At 34.9% G+C, this 20172-nt stretch overlaps 1 protein-coding gene across 3 annotated transcripts in view; it reads right to left on the reverse strand.

The window, feature by feature from the left end:
* Window positions 1-19896, reverse strand: part of TRMT1L (tRNA methyltransferase 1L) — a gene marked incomplete at both ends in the record, with an annotated part of 39591 nt that extends 19695 nt beyond the window's left edge. For 2 of the 3 annotated variants that reach the window (XM_084250852.1, XM_084250851.1), the window contains 10 exons: window positions 1766-1956; window positions 3243-3455; window positions 4117-4366; window positions 8328-8407; window positions 9720-9843; window positions 11511-11640; window positions 13157-13221; window positions 13881-13994; window positions 15318-15428; window positions 19680-19896. In XM_084250852.1, coding sequence (XP_084106978.1) covers window positions 1766-1956; window positions 3243-3455; window positions 4117-4366; window positions 8328-8407; window positions 9720-9843; window positions 11511-11640; window positions 13157-13221; window positions 13881-13994; window positions 15318-15428; window positions 19680-19896 — 1495 coding nt within the window. Of the gene's footprint in view, window positions 1-1765; window positions 1957-3242; window positions 3456-4116; window positions 4367-8327; window positions 8408-9719; window positions 9844-11510; window positions 11641-13156; window positions 13222-13880; window positions 13995-15317; window positions 15429-18202; window positions 18329-19679 lie in introns of all 3 variants that reach the window. The other variant, XM_084250850.1, reaches the window with a different exon arrangement.
* Between the last annotated feature and the right edge of the window lie 276 nt (window positions 19897-20172).

Consider the following 20172-nt stretch of genomic DNA (forward strand, 5'->3'; position numbering starts at 1 on the left):
AGTTACCATAGTATTTAGTAATAGAAGACAACAGAAGAATTTCCACAAGGCACTCAAAGAAAGTCTTCAGACTCTTAAGCATAAAGGATATGAACACTAAGCTCTAAACATCTAGCAAGGAGTATTTTTTCCATGAAGCCTCTTGACTAAACTCAGAAAGTTAAATTGAGTCAGCTAAGAGATGATGAGAAATTACGGCAAAAAGGCTGATGATGAGCACTGAGAATCTGCACAGGCAACATCAAATAGAAATGTTACATATTCTCGTAACAGATAGTATAATTAACAAAAATTATGAAGGGAAAATGGGAAGAGGATGAATGACCCTGTTTAAAATGAAGCCAAAGCACATTGCTTAAAACTGATAAATCTAAATTAAAAATGTATATACATATTTACTACTACTAAACATTAAGATAGTAAACAAACACTAAAAACAGAATAAACCAGTACCTAACTCAGTCAAGTAAAAAGGCAGAAAGAACCAGTAATAAAAATATTTAAAATGTAAGATAATGAAGACACCAGGAAAAGTAAAAAAAATCACACACCATTTGTTTAACTCTTTGTAAATAAATTATAAAGCTAGTGAATACTGCTAAACCTTTAATGAACAAGTAAATCTGATGCTAGCTAACTATTCCCAGCATTGAAAAAAAGGGAAAAGTTCCAAATTCTTTGTGGAGAGACTTTAAAACTGATTTCAAAGCCCAACCAAATTATGTTAAAAAAAAAATTATATACCGTTTGACTTATGAATAGTGAAACAAAAGTCCTTTAAAACTTAGCAAGTGGAATCCACATTAAGAAAATATTTTTGAGTGAATAGTTTCTTCCAGAAATTTAGAAAGATTCAATAGTGGGAAATTTTATAATTAAATTAGATCTCAGGGTAAAAAACCACACAATCATCCTTACATGAAAAAGCATGACAAAATCCAACATATTGATAGATATAATAAAAATGGAAATGAAGGCTATTTTAACATGATAAATGATAGGTTATCACAGATTTATCCCTGAGTCAAAGTAAGGAATACGACAGATGTCCTCCTTTTCTACATCAATTAACGTTGTAGTGAAGTACTGGGACAAATGAAAAGTGTACTAGGTTTCAAAATCACATCTATCTTCCTAAATTTAACATGTTCTGCTTTCTTTATCTGATTTTTATATGAAGGAAAAAAAATCCAGTATCAGAACATTCTGAAATTAGAGCTTTGAGGAGGGCCTGCTTTAACAGATATTAACGAACACGAAAGTCTTCTGTAATTAAAACAGTATGGTAAAGGTATGCGAACAGACAGCACAAGTCACTGTTTTCCCTGATCCCAGGCCTGGCATATAGTAGAGGCTCAATAAATGTTTACTGAATGAATTTCTTAATTGATGACTTTTATACTCAGCCAGAAATATGAAAATTATTTTTATAAAATTAATGATTTAAAACAGCCTAGACAAAGAGGTAATCTGACTTCTGTTCCTAAAATTAGTGAGAGTGGAAACTAAGTTATTTCTAGATGTTTCAATAGAGGGCAGGGCTAGAAAGCATAAATTGTACAGCATGAGTAGATAACTTTAATAAACTCAAACTCACAGGAATGTCTTGTCTGTTGATGAAAGGAAATCCAGTATGGGAAATAAAGTTAGCACTGTAATCTTTAAAATCAAAGGACAATATGTATAATTAGGGATGTGATAAAGATTTATTCATTGGAGGCTTATACATAATTAAAGTGTACAGTCAAAAGAAATTTGAATTTACCTTCTACCATATTACCATCCTTCTGAAAAATTCGCTCTTCACACCACTGACAGTGGATCAGGTATTGAATCTTCTTGGCTGTTTCATCTGCAGAAGTGGGGCCCCTCAAAACTCTCACAACTACCAACACAAAATGCTCCAGAGCCACTGCAAATAGCACTTCGATGCCTTTGTTACATCGGGCAGCAGCTCTGAAAACAAAATTTTTGAAGTTATTTCGGAGGCTTATAATTTCCCTTTATGTGGCATTATATTGATAACACTAACCTGCATAGTCAAGTATGGGTGGGTGATAGGAAAATTCAATTCTTACAGCACTGCTTTTGAAAGAACGTTACTCTAACTTCTACACAAACTGAAACACAGGAAATAAAGTTTGTATGGGTCTCCATTTATGATGATAGCCTCTCAATAGCACTACATTCTTTAGTTTTCAGTATGAGACCTTATTTCTTGTCATCACCACTACCTTTCTTATCTTTTTTTTTGAAATAAAAGATTCTTCCCAATAATATGAATTTACTGAGCATTTACTACATGCCGATTATAGTGTGTTAGTTGCTGAGTATTCAGTGAAAGATGAATATGTGAAGTTTTTGCCATTATTAATTTTAGACTTCTGGATTAAATTCTACTCAATACAGCATTTAGGTGCTTCATTTTCCCTCTGCAGTTATACATGCATATAAATGTATATGAATTTGAAATTGCTGATATTGTATTATTAAGATTCTTATGTGTGTATAGTAGGTACTATAGCAAGTACAAACCGAACACCAGAGTTTTCATTTAATTAGGAATACACCCTCAGAGGCCTATAAAGTCTAATAATCTGTATTTATGGTAGGAAGATAAGGTAGGAATTTGAATCTAATGCCATGAAACTAGCATTGAGTTTTGTGAATAAGCTGTTTGACCATCCATTACATACATATATTCTGAGTGTCCACTTATATATTCTTCTAGTATATCATTTTATATAAAATGGTACTTAATAAGTTCTCCTTTCTTTGTTTAGAAATCCTGGTAAGAGAATATTTTGTTTGTAGGTAAGATCATTTCACAGAACCAAGTTCATAAGCTATCATTTTATTCAAACTGTAAACAAAGAAGATGAAGTAGACATAAAGCAAATAACTGTTTCTAAATCTAAAAACAAATTTTGACTCCCTTTTCATGGTGCTAGTCCATGTGTACCCTATACTGCTGAAAAAAACTAATTTGAAATTACTTTCATTTTTATTTTTTCTTTCTTACATTATTTCAGTAACATTTTAAATTGCAAACTAGTTCAAACATAAATTTTTGCATCAAATTATAAGATACAACATTAAGACTGACAAACAAAATTATAGAAATATAATGTAGAATTTGTATTTCATTCATATTTTGAAAAATGAAATAAGCACTTGTTATAATATCTTTTTTTTTAAATCATATATCAAACATATTAGGTAAACTGTAGGTGATTTGGTACCTTGCCACTGCAGCTACAACAATTCTGGCTGCCAGCTCCTTGTAATATTCAGTTCGGACAATATTACAGCCATAGTGGCGCCGGGCAACATGTTGTGCCTTGGCATATAAAGAACTGATATCCGTAGAAGTCACTGACACTATGCCAAGGTTTCTTATATTTCTGAACGCAGAATCTAGATAGTTCACTGATGTTCCAAAAGGGTCTAGGTGTCTAAAATCAGAAAGAATATAGACATCAAAATCACACTAATAACCAAAATTATACTATACTAGCATAATTATATTATTTCTAATGATAAGCTTCCATGTATTTAAAGCACTTTCTAAATCGATTTTAAATGGATAATTTGGTTTTCAAAGTAAGTACTAAAATGTCATATAATCTCAGGCATGTAAACATTAACTAGATTTAGAGGAAAACTGTCAAGCCCAGGCATTTTATTATAATTGCTAGAAAAAATTCTTACTGCTTTTCTTAGGCTAATGCCAAAAAACACCAATTGTATTAATTTAAACCAACAACAAGGCCTTCCTGGTGGCACAAGGGCTTAAGTCTCAGCACTATGAAGCAGCTGCTGTGGCATGAGTTTGATCCCCAGCCATGGAGCTAACCCTCATGGTACAGCAGCCCTCTCTTGTCTTGCCCTCTGCTCCCCTCAGCAGCGTATGTCAGTCAATCCACCTGTTCTGCTCCTCACTCTGTCTCTGGTGAATCCTTTCACCCCGCTGCACCTCTGGCCTACACCCCAGTTCTTGTATGCAATTAAAAACTTAATTTTTAACCTCCCACCCACACCCCCACCCACTTACGGCCCCCACCCACTTTCAGGTCAGTTTAGAAAGCAACATAGAACTTTTTTTTTTGCACTTACATAAAATCAAAAGATCTCAAATGCATCAGTACATTGGCATCCATTTTGGTCACCTTAATATTACCAAAGTTTTCCTCTCCTCTGTCAAGAATATCATCGCTTTCTTCCTTCTCTTTATTGTCTATCACCACTTTCAATTTGTTTAAATGGCAGTTTTCCTGAATCAATGTCACAGAGTTTTCGTTCAAGTCATTAATTGTAACCTTCACTGCATTTCCAAGATGTTTTGCCCATTGTAATCCCATTATCCCTTAGGAGAAAACAGGAGGGAAATGAGTTTTTAAATTGTAATAATTAAAGTTTAATAATAAAGAATATAATTTTATATGTAACAAAAACAATTTCAAAATCCTAATATTTGCATAAATAATTCTTATTCTCCTTTCTCATTACAAAGTCCAGAAAGAAAAGTTACCACAAAAAAGTGTCTAACTAATTTTCATAAACACTTCTTATAAAACTTTTTTTATGAACCCTCTTTAAATAATTTCCATGTATGTTCTTTATTTGTGGAACAGTAGATTTTTCTTACATGAGAGTGGAGCTTCTCTGTTTGATGGGAGGAGGGGTACCTGAATTCTTTATGCTGAAGTTTACCCTCATGCACCAAAACATGAAAACCACTGTCTTCAACCAACTCTTTCCAAACAACAGCATCATTGTGAAGATAAAGAAGGTAATTTTGCATATGTAAGCAAATGGTCAAAAATTCAGAAAAAGAAAATCTTTTCTCAAGGTTTTTCATACCTACTATATTAGAAGTGTAGGGAAATTTATTACAAAATGAGAGATGATGATGCAAGCCTTGCTAATGTAGATTAGAAAAACCTCTATGTACTAGAAGCATTGACTACTTTCTTCAAACACATGCCTTCATAAGTGTAAAAAAAAAAGTAAAAAATATAAATATCTACTATGTGCCAGGGATTTTATATATACTTTCATATTTTCATAACATATTTATGAAATAAGTTCTAATGTGTATGTTTTAGAGATGGGGAAACATGCAAAATAAATGCTATGAGTCTAATACAGGTTCACAAAGATGCAATAGAAAGAAAAGGCTGAAAAGATCTTAGACTATTAGCTTTAATGATTTCGGATGAAAAAATGAACAGTTCATTGCAATATTATTTATGATAATCAAGACATGGAAACAGTGTAAGCATCCAATGACAGATAATGACAATGGAACATTACTCAGTCATAAAAAAGGAAATCCTGCTATAGGCAACAACATGGATGGATCTTGCGGTACCATGCTAAGTGAAATAAGCAAGACAGAGAAGATAAACAGTATGATTTCATTTATATATGAAAAAATCCACACTTTTAGGAACAAAAGTGGTAGCCAGAAATGGGAGAGTGAAAGGTAAAGGAACTGAATGAAGGCACAAACTTCCAGCTATAAAATAACTAAGTTCTTAGATGTAATATATAGTTAACAACAATGAACTCTTTACTTGAAAGTTGCTGAAAGAGCAACTTAAAAGTTCTCATCAAAAGGAAACAAAACTCTAACTATGTGAGATCATGGATAGTAACTAAAATTTTTATGGTAATCATTTTATAATCATTATGGTAATCATTATGTTGTGGACCATGAACTTATATAATGTTACATGTCATTTATATTTTAATAAAACTGGAGGGAAAAAATGACTGTACTATTAAGAAAAATATAGTGTTTAGTTTAGGATAGACATTTAATAAAATTATTGAATGTAAAATAAAAGAAAAAGAGAATAGGAAAAAGGTGTTGTGTGAACCAGAAAATAAATTTGAACAGTGGGTCTTCCTGGTGGCCCAGGTGATAAGTCTCAGCACTATCACCAGAATGGCCTGAGTTTGATCCCTAGCCAGGGAGTGAACCCACATGGTGCAGCAGACCTCTCCTGTCTTGCCCACTGCTCCCCTTAGCAGTGTATTTCAGCTGATCTATCTGATCTGCCGCTGGATTCATTCTGTCTCTGGTGAATCCTCTCACCACCCACAACTCTGGCCTACACCCCAGGACTTCTATGCAAAAATAAATAAAAAGAAATCTTAAATAAAGTTACCTTAAAAAAATAAATTTGGAAAAGCATGTTGGGCTCAGAATATGGTAAACTGCAGACTGAAAAATTTTGACTCTAAGCAATAAAGGTATATGATTTTTTCAACTGAGAAACAATATTATCAATGTAGTGTTGTTTGACAACAGCATGTAAGACAGACTGGAGGGGAGAGAAATAATTACCATAAAATCACTGAAGTGGTGGATATGGAATGAAAAGAGTATCAGTCACATTACAATAGGAAAATGAGAACAGATCTGGTGGCTGAGTGAATGTGGGGACACTGGAGGGAAAAGGAGTGAAAAAAAAAAGTCAAATTTGAGTGGCTCAGACAATATGATTAACTTATAATCATCATTTTTACTATATTTACACTAAAACATTACTAATGATGATGACAAAAGTAATGATATTACAATAATGATATGTAATACTTCTACAGCATTTGCTATATGCAAGGTACTGTTCTAATTTCTTTACATATATTAATTTACTTAACTTCACATTATTTTAAGATAGGCACTAAAGCTCCCTTTTGACAGATGAGGAAACTGAAGCACAATTTCCTGTGATCCCATAACTGGAATGTGAATAAGCTAGAATTTGAATCTAGGTAGTCTGGCTTCATAGTCCATGCTTTTAATTGCTATTTTTGGCTGAGAAGAACTTAAGGAGAACTAACTTATGAATTCATTCTTTTATTACAAACTTCCCAAGAACACTCTCCTACAACCTTTAAGAAGAAAGACTTAGGGGACCTCCCTGGTGGCACAAGGGGTTAAGATGCAACCTATGAAGCTATCCGCAGCCACTGCAGCATGAGTTCGATCCCCAGCCAGGGAGATACTCACATGGTGGAGTAGACTTCTCCTGATTCACCCGCTGCTCCCTTCAGGAGTGTACTTCAGTCAATCTGCCTGTTCTGCTCCCCACTCTGTCTCTGGTGAATCCTCTCACCCCCCACACCTCTGGCCTATACCCCAGATAATAGATTTTTTTTTAAATAAATAAATCTTTAAAAAAAAAGAAGACAGACTTAGGATTGGTTATAAGTGGCTTTCTAGAAATTTCCTGTTTTTTCCATTATCTTTTCTCTGGTATTAGAATATTTTGGGAAAAATGTTCCCAATCTTTAATTGCAGTATAAAAAAGTATTCTTTTTACCACAAGCCAAAAAAAACCTATCTGAATTTGACCAAGCTTGACGATTCAACTGACAATTTACAGATATATAGGAAAAGGAGAATATACCACATGAATCATTATACAACTAGCAAAATCTGGACTTTGGGACACTCTTTAAAACAAATGACTGTTATGTTCAACAAATAATTACCAGATAACCACACAAAATATGGAAGGGAATACAGATTAAAAGAGATTTTTGAAACATATCATACAATTGAAATTGAAACATATAATCTTTGCCTGGATTTTGACTTGAGTTAAAAAATTATGATATAATTGGGTATACCTAAACATATAATTTTAAAGAATTAGTCTTAATTTTTTTAGATATGTTAATAGAATTTTTTTTAAAGACCTCATCTTATAGGGATTCAACTGAAATATTTATAAATAAAATGATGTATCTGTAATTTATTTAAAAATAATGGGATAGGGCCTTCCCTGGTGGCGCAGTGGTTGAGCGCTGGGCTGCAAGGCAGCCCTGCCGCCGGCGAGGGTCCCACATGGTGTGACAGACCTCTCCTGCCGCGCCCATTGCTCCCCTCAGCAGTGTATTTTGTCTGTCTGCCTGTTCTGCTCCCCGCTTTGGCTCCGGTGAATTCTCTCACCCTCCGGCACTTCTGACTGTACCCAGTGCTTGTATAAATAAATAAATCTTTTAAAAAATAAAAAAAATAAAAATAATGTGATAGAGACGGGGGAGTGAAGTATGAGGAAAGGTGCCTGTGGATACAGGTACAGAAAGACTGATCGTGAGTTGATTGTTTCTGAAGAGACTATTGGATACACAGGGATTCATTTACTATACTATATTTTTGCATATATTTGAAATATTTCCACAATAAAAAATTTATACTAGATCTTTAATTTTTATATAAAATGTTTTGCAGGATATATCATATTTTCTAAGAAATGATACTGTGCATATCTGACAAAATGGGGTCCCAAAAAAGCTTCATTACTTACCAGTTGCTCCAAAGGCATCTAGACATTCCAAAGGTTTTCGCTCCTCAGTCAAAGCTGCCAATGTACAAAATATTAGCTGCCTAGAAAAAAGTATAATAATCTGAAATAATTTAATTGTACCATGGCTTCAGCATTGTACATTTCATTTTATTTAAGAAAATGAGAATAAGGGCCTCCCTGGTGGCGCAAGGGCTTCAACACCACACTATGAAGCAATCCGCAGTCTTTGCAGCACAAGTTAGATCCCTGGCCAGCCAGGGAGCAACCCACATGGTGAAGCAGACCTCTCCTGCCCCGCCTGCTGCTCCCCTCAGCAGTGTATTTCAGTCACTCTGCCTGTTCTATTCCCCACTTCGTCTCTGGTGAATTCTCTCACCCCCCCCCCCCTGCATCTTCGGCCTGTAGCTCTTGTATGCACAAATATTTTTTTTTTTTTAAAGAAAATGACAATACTTAAAAGTAGTTTGAACTGGGGTACCTATTTATAGTACAAACAACACATCCACACTGTGGGGTGATGCACTCTAATTCCACAGGGATGTAAACTCCTGTACCTGGTACAGCCCTGGCCCTCTGTATCACTTCATCTGTTCATCTGTATCTTTTATCATATCCTTTAATCATTGGTAAATATAAGTAAGTGTTTTCCTGAGTTCTGTGAATTGCTCTAGCAAATTTTTGAACCCAAGGAGGATTCTTGGAACCTCTGATCTCTAGTCATTGGGGCAGAATCACAAGTGATAGCCTGGGCTTGAAACTGGCACCTGAAGTGTGTATGGGGTCTTGGAGTATGAAAGTCTTATGGGACCGAGCCATTTACTCTGAGATCTGATCCTATCTTCAGGTAGGAAACCTAGCTGGTATCACAGAGAAATGCTTGGTGTGGGTAAGAAAACCTCTACACATTTGTGACCAGAAAGCATCAGGGTAAAGTATACTGCGTGAAGATAAATAAATGCAGGGAAGATACACACATTTAGAGAACAAGGTTTTTCTCTATATACAAGAAAAAAGACCAGGTCTCCCCCCTAATTCAGAGATCTAATAACATTCCCTATTTAACATTATAAGAACTAAAAAAATTAAATTAAACTATAACTCCAAAAGGATTCAACTAAGACGCTTTCACTATAAATGATTTCATAAATAAATAAAACTTGCTCACAAAAGCACCAGCTTGTTAGTTAATTCTACAAAGTCAGGCCTATTTCATTCTCTGGGAAACTGGTTTGGTAGAAAAAGAGAGAACAATCATTCTGAAAAAATGCTAAAATATATGATTTTCTTTCTGTACCTAATTTTTAAATTTCAAGATATTGGAATGCAAAGATTAAAAGATACATTTGCAATGATCTGAAACATCCTATAATCCCCCTTTTCAGTGTATCTTACCGATTTAGTTTCATTTTAGGATTAAAATAGGAATCTGTTTTCTGAGGTATAGAATGGTTAGGACAAATTTGTACATCTGTGTCTGCCTCTTTCAAAATTTCATTAGGTGGTTTAGCAGCAGATGCTAAGATAAAAAAAAAAAAGAAAGATTTCTAGTGAAATATAAAATACTTCTAAACATTTAAAACAATATACATTTAAAAGACAACTTTCTTTTATAATATTTTGTGTTAATTTAACTAATTAGGTAGATATTTAAAAAAAAAACCCAACACTGATATATTCAGCACTGTCTTTGGAAAAGAAAGAGTAGCATTTAGTTAAATATTTGGTAAATTAATTTTTTTAACTTAAAATCTTAATTATCTAGCACATCAAGTCATCCTTATCATAATATGTGGTTAAGAACAATCAACCCAAGATAACACAAAATCTCAAAATAACTTTATTTCTCATCAAATACTACACACTATTGTATTTATAGTGGTGAGCTGCTATGTATATTTTATTGATATAACCATTAAAAAATTACTACCTCTATGTGATTACATACCACAGTGCTCATGTCTGACAGAAAGCCAGTAGATTTCTTGAGCATGGTAGACTTCAGAACACTCTCATAATTATGATTTTCAATCACAAGCTACATTCAAATGGCTATAAGTGGGAAAATATTGCTCTACATTTACTACACATTAGAATCATTTAACTATAAACCTAGATAAAACACTAATGTTTATGTTTTTGTGTATATATTTTAAATATCTGAGAGATTTATATGTGCAGGTAAAAATAACTGAGATTCTTTGAATTTCCTGGTACTATTATAAGCAGAATGTTAACTAAATGGCAACCATATTTCTCATTTTACAATGATACATAATAGTAATAATCTCTGAGCATTCCTTCTATATCCACCAAAGCAACATATCTCACAAGATCAGCCTTCTTGAAACCAAGTTCTGTGAGAAAGTTATGTTCTAGAGAAAATTATTTCAGTCATTATTTTATTCAATTTTTAAAAGACAGGCACATAGTCCCATTTTGTAAGTAGTCAGTTGATTCCCTACAATGGGTGCCTTTGAATAGGAGGGCTTAATTTTTAATTTCTAAAAAAGGATTCCTGGGCCTCCCCGGTGGCGCAGCAGTTGAGTGCTGGGTTGCGAAGCTGCCAGCAGCCTCTGCAGAGCCGGTTCTATCCTAGGCTGCCGGATGAGGGTCCCACATGGAGCGCAGACCTCTCCTGCCGCCCGCTGCTCCCCTCAGCAGTGTACTTTGTCAGTCTGCCTGTTTTGTTCTCTGCTCTGGCTCTGGTGAATTCTCTCACCCTCCTGCGCTTCTGACTGTACCCAGTGCTTGTACAAATAGGCAAATAAATCTTTAAAATAAATAAATAAATAAAATAAAAAAGGATTCCCTCAGTAATAAGCTATTAATAAGTTGGTATCACTCAGGATAATAAATGGTCTTCATATCACTCTACCTTCCTTTCCTAGTGTTTTTCTACACACAGTTATTGATGCAGGAGTCATTATTAGTAATCTTTCACTGAGACACCTATATTTATTGCTTTCTTCTATTCACTTATTAAGTACATCTGTTAAATTAAGGACAGGTGGATGTTGATGGGGGGCCTCACAGAAAGAAATCAAAACCTGACGTAAAAGATTAGTAGGTAAGTAAATCATTTAGTCAAGTCATTATATTTTAGCTGCTTATGTTTGAAAAGAATAATTGGACCACTGTTTAAGGATTTACTCATTAACATGTTAATGAGATTACTCGACTTACCAGCAATAAACTTGGATTTAGTCTCTCCTTTATTCACATGGCGCCTAACATGTCCTAGCATATCGGTCCTTCTGGTGATTGTTGCTGAACAAATGATACAATGATAATGGGCGCCCATTTTACTGGAAATCTATTAAACAGAGTATTTAATTTAAATACATAAATAACTTACTAAGACAATGAGATAGAAGTTTATTTAGGATTGCAAATTTAAGTATGTTAGTGTGTCCTGAGTTTAACAGTATAAAAGCTAGTATTAATTCTGCCATGTGACTTTGAAAGGCTCTTTATTTCCTTACCCACATTTATATATGCTTTTCAATTGTACTTTACCAGAGGCCTCAAAGTTTAATTTCCTAGTTTTTACTATTTACCCTAATCAGAAAATAACTGTACCTATTTTTATAAGTGACATTTACAAATTGCATAATACTAGCAGAGGTGGCTGTTAGGGTTTTAACTACTAGCTCACCAGGAAAATAAAATCCTGATTTGTAGTGCCTGTAGCTTTCTGTGGTTGAAGTACATTTCATGGCACAATTCCAAGTCACAATTGTGACAGGTGTCAAGCTACCAAGAGATCAATGAATATGAATTTGCAAAGAGATGTGTGATATTATACTAGAGAGTATTGCCACCATGCAGATTGTAATATAAATAACTGTAAAGAAACATAGGTAATTGTAAAATGTAGTAAAATTATCACAAAGTATTGAGTTGTATTTAGTACTTTTATTTTAATATAACATGGAAATTTTTAATGATGACCATATGTTTACCAACCAACTCTCAGGATTCCTGGAAATCTGACAATATCCAAGTATATCACTGAATGTTAGCAACATAGTAAGTTGATATTTTCTAAGCAACAAATTCTCCCTTTAAAATTTTCATTTTAGCAGAGGACAAAAAGACAACTCAATTGGCTCTTTCTTAGTTTTAATGCCTTTTACTCTGAATGCCTCTACCTTTTTTATTTGGATCACATAGCAAGTATAGTAAAAAAACATCGCACAGTTATGGCACTGTGAATATCATATTCAAGACATACTGGATAGGGTTGACTGACCACACATTTGTCCTGGACTACTTCTTAAGGAATGTTTGGGCTTTTTCCACCCAGCATTTAATTCTTCTTAATGATGCTAAACACAAATTAACAATGAGGACTTCTTAAGCTAGTATGTATTCAGGATAGTGTCCCTAAAAATATTTAATAATTTTTGTACCCCAAAGATCAAATCTATCCTAAAAAATAAATATACGTATTTTTAAAAAAGTTATTAAAATTTCAGATAGTTTCTTGATTCTGTCCGTTGACAAATTACAAGGAAGAGGAGTATGGACTCATACAGACTAAGATCTCAGTGCCACAGAAACTGAAAGCATTTATTCATGATTAAAATTTATTTTGAAAGAAAAAAATTACTATTTAAATTCTACATTACAAGATTAGTAAATGGGTTAATTTTTCTTTCAGATTATGAGACTGATGGGCTGCCCACTGAGCCAAGAGGGCCCCTAATTTTCCTTTTTAACAAGAAGACAATTTATCTTATCTAGCTCAAATTAAAAACTATCAAACAAAAAGTTCAATACAGCAACTCTTTTTGAATTTAAAAATGACAAATCTAACAGCTGATTACCTGTTCTCCAATAATGTTTGGTTTCACTGGTCGACAAGGTAAGTGACAGATGCACATTCTGTAACCTAGAATGAAGAATGGCTGATTGTCTTATCACTGTTCATTAAGTATTCAATTATCAATAAAAATTATTAGCAAGTTTTGTAAGAATAACTAGGATTATTTCTACTTTTGTTCTGTCATAATTTATGTGAATGGAATTGTCTTAGTTTCTAATTGGCATGTTGTTTTCTAATTTCCAGTTATCTAGAGCTGAGAAAGTTTTTGAGTATTTTAAATCCCAACACTGTTGTGAATATTTTTATTAACTCTAGAATTTTTTAAGCGATCAGCGAAAAAAAATCTTCTCATTTCTAATATTCATACTAATAATTTTACTTTTTTTGTTTTACTAAACTTTTAGATCCTCAAAAATATGTGGAAAGTGGTAGTTGTCCTAACATAAAAACTATTCTTTATTAAAACATTGTTCAATAATATAGAACTCCAGGGCCAAGCAGAGTACCTGGTACACAAGAAATACTTAGTAAATGTTTGCTGAATTACTGATGTCATGTATGCTATTCCCTAGAGGACTATGTGGTCTTATTAAATAAGTTAAAGGGGGCAGGTATAAACAATTTTAAATTGAAAATCTTTTATTATGTTCACAAAATTTCAAAAATGGTATTCACATCTTGAATTGTATTTACATCACTTTTTTAGCAAGCACAAAAATACTAACCTTCAAATTCAACTGAGACTTTCCAGTGTAAATTTTGGAGATGCCGCCGAAGCTTATGGCTATTACAAGCTCTAAATTTTTCCTTAGGGCATAATGGACAAGCCTGTTTGTTTCCTGAAAAAGAAAAAAGAACCAAGAAAGCAAAGAATATACTACCAATAAGGGACTCTGGCCACCCCCCAACACACAAATACACACACTTTTAGATAATGTATTCCTAGGGAGAAGTCATTCCTACCTCAGGGAGTAGTTCACAATCATTTTTTTAGCACAAGGCCAGTGATTGCTTTCTTAACCCTAAAACTCTCTTCTCTTTGGGCTATTGAGTCCTTGTGACCTCTGGAAACTAAGAGGATGAGGAAATGATAAACTATAGTCTATCCATTCACCCTAAGGGCCAGAGCAGATACTACACTCTGGATAGGGCAAAGGGCATACTTTGGATAGGGCAAAGGGCAGCAGATACTACACTCCCAGAAGGGTAGGAGCTGGGTGGAGAGATAGGTATTTGTTGTGGTAACCTTCTATGTCACAACAAAAAGTTAACATGCAGAATTAGAAAAAATGGAGGAAGGAAGTAAAGGAGTAGATGGCTATTCTGAGATTGCGGGCATGGTTACAACCACTGTATTCTATTACTAAATTTGTAAATTCCTCCCTCGTCTTTATTCACATATTCTTAAGATTATGAATCATGAAAATAGAAGTCTTATTTCATTAGAAGTGCAATGTATCTACAAATTTTGCGTATTATTAATATGCAAAAGAATTAAGACATCAAGTTCAGGCTTAAGGTAAAATAAATATACAGAAATAACAAACTATAACTTTTAATGCAACAAATACCTTTCATATAGAATGCAAATACAGGCACTTTTTAACAATTGCTGTTGAGTTAAAAAAAAAAAAAGAGGTGATCATGAGGATGGAAACCAAGCACTGAGGATGGCAGAGCGGAGAGGAGCTTGGGTATTAATTACTTTCTGGAACTCTTATAACAGCCCTAAACCACCCACTTTGGGAATTCTTTTGCACGAAAAAATATAAGCTCCGTATTATTTAAGACATTGTTTTTTTTTTTTTTTTTGGGGGGGGCATTCTGTTATTGTAGTTTCCTTGAAATAACTTATTCTCACAGCACTTTTGAAGACACAGCTACCAATTTCCTGGGTAATATTTTTTTTACTATTGTATTAGTTCAATGGGAATAATTAAGTATAATTACTAAATAATTACTAAATTTGTAAATTCCTCCGTCTTTATTCACATATTCTTAAGATTATGAATTATGAAAATAGAAGTCTTATTTCATTAGAAGTGCAATGTATCTACAAATTTTGCATATTATTAATATGCAAAAGAATTAAGACCTCAAGTTCATGAATTGAAAGATAAGTTATTCAAAATTAAAAAACAAACAAGCAAATGTGAAAATACCTGCATCAAGATTATCTGAATTCAAAGAACTGGCAGAGTCAAAATCTCCTTCAGTTACAAAAGCTAACTTCTCTAGATCAGCAAGTTGCCTTTGAATTGAGATGTGTCTCTCTGAAAAGAAATTTTTAGAGTTAGATAATGCTTTATCAATCTGCATTTGTTTCATTTTTATTTGATCATTCACAGAACTTTATACTTTCATTTTCTGCAACAGTGGCCTAGTACTTCAAATGGCGAATACTGTGGAGCTCAGTTTATAAAGTGACAAGAGCGCTTCAGAATGTAAAAAGGTTGAGGAAAAAACCCCATTGTGTACATTTGTAGCTTCAAATTGTTATTTAATATAATTCTACAAAAAAGTACTTATTCTGTACAAAAAACTGAAGAAACATACCACATTTCCTGTTTTCAAAGAACTTTCAATCAGGTCAGAGAGATTAACATGTTAAGTACTACTATAACACCGTTATAGGTAATTACTAACTGTAATGTTAGGGGTTAAAGGTAATAAGATAAGGACATGTACAGGAATTAATTCTAATAAGTGACTCTGAGAGTATCTTCATGGAAGTGGCATTTGATTGAGACTGAAGGTATGAGTAGAATTTCAATAATTAAGTAGATAAGTAGAGATTTGGTGGCTGGCCTTACAAACTGAAGTAATCTGATGACAGTTTAAAAAAACACAGCTACCTCTATCCCAGCTCTGGCTGCAATTACTGAGGGGGAATGGATAGAAAAATAAGCAGCCGAAAATGTTGTACAGATCATAGAAAGCATAAATTCCATGCTAATTAGTTTAGACTTTATTTGTGGGACAATGGTACGCCTTTGCAGATATTACAGCAAGTGAATGATATGATTTGAATGTTTCTGAAGGATATCTCTGGCAGTAATAACCAGCATAAATAATAGATGTGAAAAACTTGCAAGGAAAAGGTATAGGTGGTTAAAAAAAAAAAGATGCAAAGCACATGGGTTGCAAAAAGGATGGAGAGCACTATTATCTAATGAAGGAAGAGAACAAATTTGGCAGAAAGGATAAAAGGGAATTTAATTTTCAACATAGCGTGTTTGATGTTCTAGTGGTATTCATGTACAAAGTCAAATAAGCAGTTGAACTGTGTTTTGGAGCCAGTTGAGAAGATCTAAAGATATATGAAGAGATATAAATCACAAATACACATTAGGTGAAACTCGAAAAATATTAAGCATAAGGAAAAAAGGTGAAAAAGAAAAAAGCCAAAACCCAGTCCTAGTAATAGTTTTAGGTTTCTCAAAAATCACACATTCTTCAAATTATATACTTGTAAATGTTGTAATATATGAACGTATCTTTCCAAAACATACAAAACATACTCTTGATTCTGGGCAAGGGGTAACTGCATTCAGGTGCTGAACCCACTACTGATTTATATAAATGGATACAATCTGGAAACAAGGTGTGGAGATGAAATATCAGGAGGGTAGATTCAAAAAGATTAAGTGGTAGGGAGAAATGATATAAAGCAGAACTAAGGAAGACAAGACTATAAAGGAGAAGTGTTCAACACACAAATAGCTGCAGTGATGAAGAAAAGAATTCTGGATTTAGTTTTTCGCAGGTCTCTGGTGACATTTAAGCTATTTGAGAGTACAAATGGACTGCAAGGAGAAATGAAGTAAAATCAGAGAAATAAACCAGAAGGAAAAAGAAAAATATCGGATGGTTTCACTTATAATAGGAATACAGGGGAACCAAATAAGACATCAGTGTAAAAAAATTAGTACAAAACACAACAAATTAAAACCAGGCAATTACAAATCAGAGACATCCTGCAGGGGAGGAGGAGAGAGAGGGGTGAGAGGGAGAGAGGGAGGAGCACAGGGGACTGAGGTGATGGTGCATGGTGCATGGGTGAAGGAAACTATGGGGACTACAGCTGAGGGGATGGGGAGAAGCAAATACGGTTAAAAAATGAAAAATTATGTAAAAAATTTAAAAAATTAAAAAAAAAACATAGTTTTTTCCCCAAGCATAAAAATTGAGAGGATTGTAACTTGCTTTTTCTTTCAAAGGATAGACTTGATAGGTGACATTTACAAAGTGGGAACCTGAATATCAAGTTTAGATAACTTGACAGAAAAATACCCTGGATGAGATGGATTTGGAGGTAAAGCATAAGGTTCAAATATTCATATGTCAGTAGGTTATATAATTCAGAATGTATTTTTGTTAAGTAACGATTTTAAAAGATCACTGATCTTTCTGGATGCAGTAGCACACCTGAGTCAGTAATTTCAATTCGTTACTATCAGACATTTCCTGTTCAAGTTTATTAAGACAAAGTTTTACCTTATTTTTAAATGAGAAAAACATGAACAACAAAGTTCTTACTGGTTATTGGTCAACCTCTTACACTAGGTATTGTTCATGGAATTTATAAAACTTTATGAAATATAATTTCTATAAACAGGCAAAATTTTTTCCCATTTGACCAAAAACTTAATTGCTAGGTCAGACAGTAAGATTCAGGCAATGAATCCATGTATAAAAACCAAACTATTTAACTTGTAATCATAAAGGCAAAATTTGGTTTTTTCATAGTTCAAAAACCTGTGCATGTGAAATATACAAAGATACTATATAAAGATATGCTTATTGAAATCATTCTTACTACTGAGAAGTATGAAATAAGAGAAAGGGGCCCTCTAAATTAGAAAACTGAAGAACATTATCCACTATTGAAGAAAATGCCCACAAATCTTTCTGAAAGTTCTCCATAAGGTTATGGTCCTGTCTGACATCACATTCTGCTTCAAAATAGTAGACATTTGACAATCTATACTTAAATCACACCACCTGTTTTTTGTAACACTAATGAACAGGAAATCAAGAGTCACACCTCTTGTTAAAGCTGAGGAAGCCAAGATGCTAGGAGACTCTTTTACAACTTCGTCCTCAATTTTGAATTCTATTTTAGATATGCCATCTTCATCTTGACTAATTATGACTGATTTGAAAGGACTAACTAGACCATTTAAAAATAATTTTTGAAAAGCGAGCAATGTATACTTCTGATGCATTTTAAGATTTCTCAATCATTACATCCTTGTCCTAATAATACATTTCCAGGTTTTTCAAACAGCAAATATTCTTCAATTACACATTTGTACATTTTGGAATACATGAACAAATTTTTCCAAATAATGCTCACATAATTTTGACAGTGGAGAAAGCATGCATTCCCTACAGCTGCTGAACCACTTCTGATTAATATAAACAGACTCAATCTAGGGGAGAGGTGGAGGCTAATTTACCCAGGAGCGTGTACACCCTTCTTCCCGAACTGTAGCTGCAGGTAAAGAAACACAGAACTTTGCACCTACTAGTTCGGATCTTACATGAGAGGGGTGGGGCCTAAGACAAGCACGCTGTCTTTTCTGTGATCAGTCCTACTCTAAAATCGAACAATTTATGTCGTTTTAAAATTGCAAAATAATTCTGTTAGACTACTACCCAAGTGTTTTATAAACAATAAACTCACAACTGGCCTAGAAGTAGTGAAGCCAACGAATTAATGATATTTTGTTACAATTCAGAAAGAGCGTTAAGAATCCATTTATGGATCACAAAATAATTTTTTCAAAAAAACTTCAGTCTTTCTTCGACCTTTATTTTAAAACGTTCATTAGCTTCTTAAAGTGTTACTAATCTTTTCAATGTCTTGATGGTTCACCACACCACCATTTAGAAAACATAGAAAAACATTCGGAAACAAATACTATCAACTACTGATTTTCGACAGTAAACTTCTGATGAAACTCAATTGGTATTTATGTCTGAAGGAAGACATTCATACTCAGTCGACTCATCTAGTACTCATCGGCCACACAGTCTTTTTGAAAGCAAGCTGCCAAAGGAAATAAAGTGAGAAAAATTCATCTCTTTGTGTACGTCGAGGCATAAAAGCTACTTGGCAGCTAGGATTCACAACAGTAAAAAGGCTGCCTCGGCTACTATGCCACGTTTTAAAGGCACTGAGAGGGGAAACTACCAAATTTAGTGTGACTTTCTATTTTTGTAGCAGAAAGCGTCCCCCTCCCCCGTGAAGGAAAAAGGCCCTCCGCCTCCCATTCCCCCCCGCAGCACCCCTGGCAACACATCCTCAGTGTGACGTCCTCGAGGTCCGCGGCGCTGCCTTCCCCCGTTCTAGTCCCGTTTTCTCCGCTCCACGTCCCTCCTCCCATCCCCACTCCCATTTTCCTAAACCTGCCTTTTCCACAAAGGCCATCCCAGTGAGGAAGGGCCTCCCCTCGTCCCAAGCAAGGCGCTTTTCTCGCTTCTCCTACAGCAGAAAGATCTGGGCATCCTGCACTTACTGCTTTCAGCCTCGTCAGGGGCAGAGGCTAGGGACGGGGACAGGGCCGGAGCCTGGGCCAGGGCAGGGACTGGGGCTGGAGCCGAGGCCGGAGTCGGAGCCGAATCCGGGGCCGGAGCGGGGACCCGAGCGGTGTCCTGGGCCGGGGTCGGGACCTGGACCAGGGTCACCTCCTCCTTCTCCTGGGGCAGCAGCTCCTCCTCCGCCATATTCTCCATAGTGACCGCCTCCGTGCCGGGCCCGCCCGGGGACGAGGAGGGGTTCACGGCGGGGTGAGAGAACGGGCCTGAGCGCCCAGAGGGCTGGATCCAAGGGGTGGGACAGCAAGTGGGGAGGGCGGGTTGCGTGCAACAGACAAAAGATAAAGAACCAGTGACCAAATCCTATCAGCAGAAAAATAAAAACCCAGAGGCAGCGATTCCGGTCCCGGCCGCTTCCCTTTCCCCGGGGCGTTACGACGCCACCACAGGCTGCGCAGAAGCGTATCGGGACGC

This window comes from Talpa europaea (assembly GCF_964194135.1).
Source record: "Talpa europaea genome assembly, chromosome: 12".
Taxonomy (NCBI): domain Eukaryota; kingdom Metazoa; phylum Chordata; class Mammalia; order Eulipotyphla; family Talpidae; genus Talpa; species Talpa europaea.